This window comes from Tupaia chinensis, unplaced genomic scaffold (genome assembly GCF_000334495.1).
Source record: "Tupaia chinensis unplaced genomic scaffold, TupChi_1.0 Scaffold000260_1, whole genome shotgun sequence".
Taxonomy (NCBI): domain Eukaryota; kingdom Metazoa; phylum Chordata; class Mammalia; order Scandentia; family Tupaiidae; genus Tupaia; species Tupaia belangeri.
The window spans coordinates 310,855-312,338 of NW_006159740.1; the positions used below are offsets into that span (position 1 = coordinate 310,855).

General features: G+C 41.0%; 1 protein-coding gene across 1 annotated transcript; it reads left to right on the forward strand.

Moving 5' to 3' along the window:
- The first annotated feature begins 238 nt into the window (after nucleotides 1-238).
- Nucleotides 239-1,180, forward strand: LOC102480818 (olfactory receptor 4S2). The gene has a single exon (XM_014588154.1). It carries the CDS (start codon nucleotides 245-247, stop codon nucleotides 1,178-1,180), a length of 936 nt encoding a protein of 311 aa, XP_014443640.1. The 5' UTR covers nucleotides 239-244.
- Nucleotides 1,181-1,484: the final 304 nt, after the last annotated feature.

Here is a 1,484-nt window from a genome sequence, read left to right on the forward strand (position 1 = left end):
AAAGTGAGGTTTTTTTTTTTTTTTTTTTAATGGCTGAATAGTATTCCATGGAGTATATGTGCCACAGTTTTTCAATACATTCATCTGTTCTGGGACATTTGGGTTGATTCCATGTCTTAGCAATTGTGAATAGTGCTGCAATAAACATTGATATGCAAGCACTTTTCATTCTTAAAATGGTTTATAATATGTGTTTACTTTTGCAGATAACCAGAGCTATCCCATCAGTCTTGCCTGGGGCTCCATGGAAGTGGCCAACAATGTCTCTGAGTTTATTTTCCTAGGACTTTCCCAAGATCCTAGAATGCAGTTGATGTTCTTTGCCCTTTTCCTCATCTTCTACATCGTGATCATGGTGGGGAATTTGCTCATCCTGCTTACAGTTTCTTCCAATCACCGGCTCCACACACCCATGTATTTCTTCCTCAGTAACCTATCCTTTGTGGACATTGCCTATTCCTCAGCTACGGCACCCAAGATGATTGCAGACTTTGTTTCTGAGAAAAAGACAATTTCCTACTGGGGCTGCATAACTCAGATGTTTACTTTCCACTTTTTTGGTTGTGCTGAGATTTTTGTTTTGACAGTCATGGCCTTTGACCGGTATGCTGCCATCTGCCAACCCCTCCGTTATACTACCATCATGAGTGCCAATGTTTGTAGTGTGCTGGCAGCTCTGTCCTGGTTGGGGGCCCTGGGTCATTCCTTCATCCAGACCCTGCTGACTTTTCAGCTGCCCTACTGCAATGCCCAGGTCATAGACCACTACTTCTGTGATGTCCACCCGGTCCTAAAACTTGCCTGTGCTGATACTTCCTTGGTAAACATGTTGGTGATTGCCAATAGCGGTCTCATCTCCCTGGGGTGTTTCCTCATTCTTCTGGCCTCCTACACAGTCATTCTATTTAGTCTTCGAAAACGATCTGCAGAGAGCAGGCGCAAAGCTCTCTCTACCTGTGGATCTCATCTGACAGTGGTAACTTTCTTCTTTGTCCCTTGTATTTTTATTTACCTCCGTCCATCCACTACTTTCCCGCTGGATAAGGCTGTGTCTGTGTTCTATACCACCATCACCCCGATGTTAAACCCACTCATCTACACACTGAGGAATGAGGATGTAAAAAATGCCATGAAAAGACTGTGGAATCGCATGTTCTTAAAGGAAAAGCAAAAGGAATAGTCTGTTGAGAATTGAAAAATCAGAAAAGTAGCTGATACCTTTGGTGGTCTCTCATTTAGTAGTAATTTAAAGAAATAGTCCTTAAATTCAACTCTCTTATGCTTCAATTTAATAAAAAATATTTTGAGCCTACATTAAGTGGGTTAAACTTGAACCTTTCCATACTGGCAATATTTACTTTCTGTTTCTTCCAGAGGAAAAGAGTAAACACTCTTATTCAGTATCTCATTTAACTGTGTTGGATTTCACATCAAACTCTCTTATTCAGTAATTTAGGAAGAGGTTACAAGAGAAAGATGTCTCT

What these genes read in the sequence shown, in the direction of transcription:
- LOC102480818 (XM_014588154.1), top strand. Translation starts at nt 245, where the DNA reads ATGGAAGTGGCCAACAATGTCTCTGAGTTTATTTTCCTAGGACTTTCC.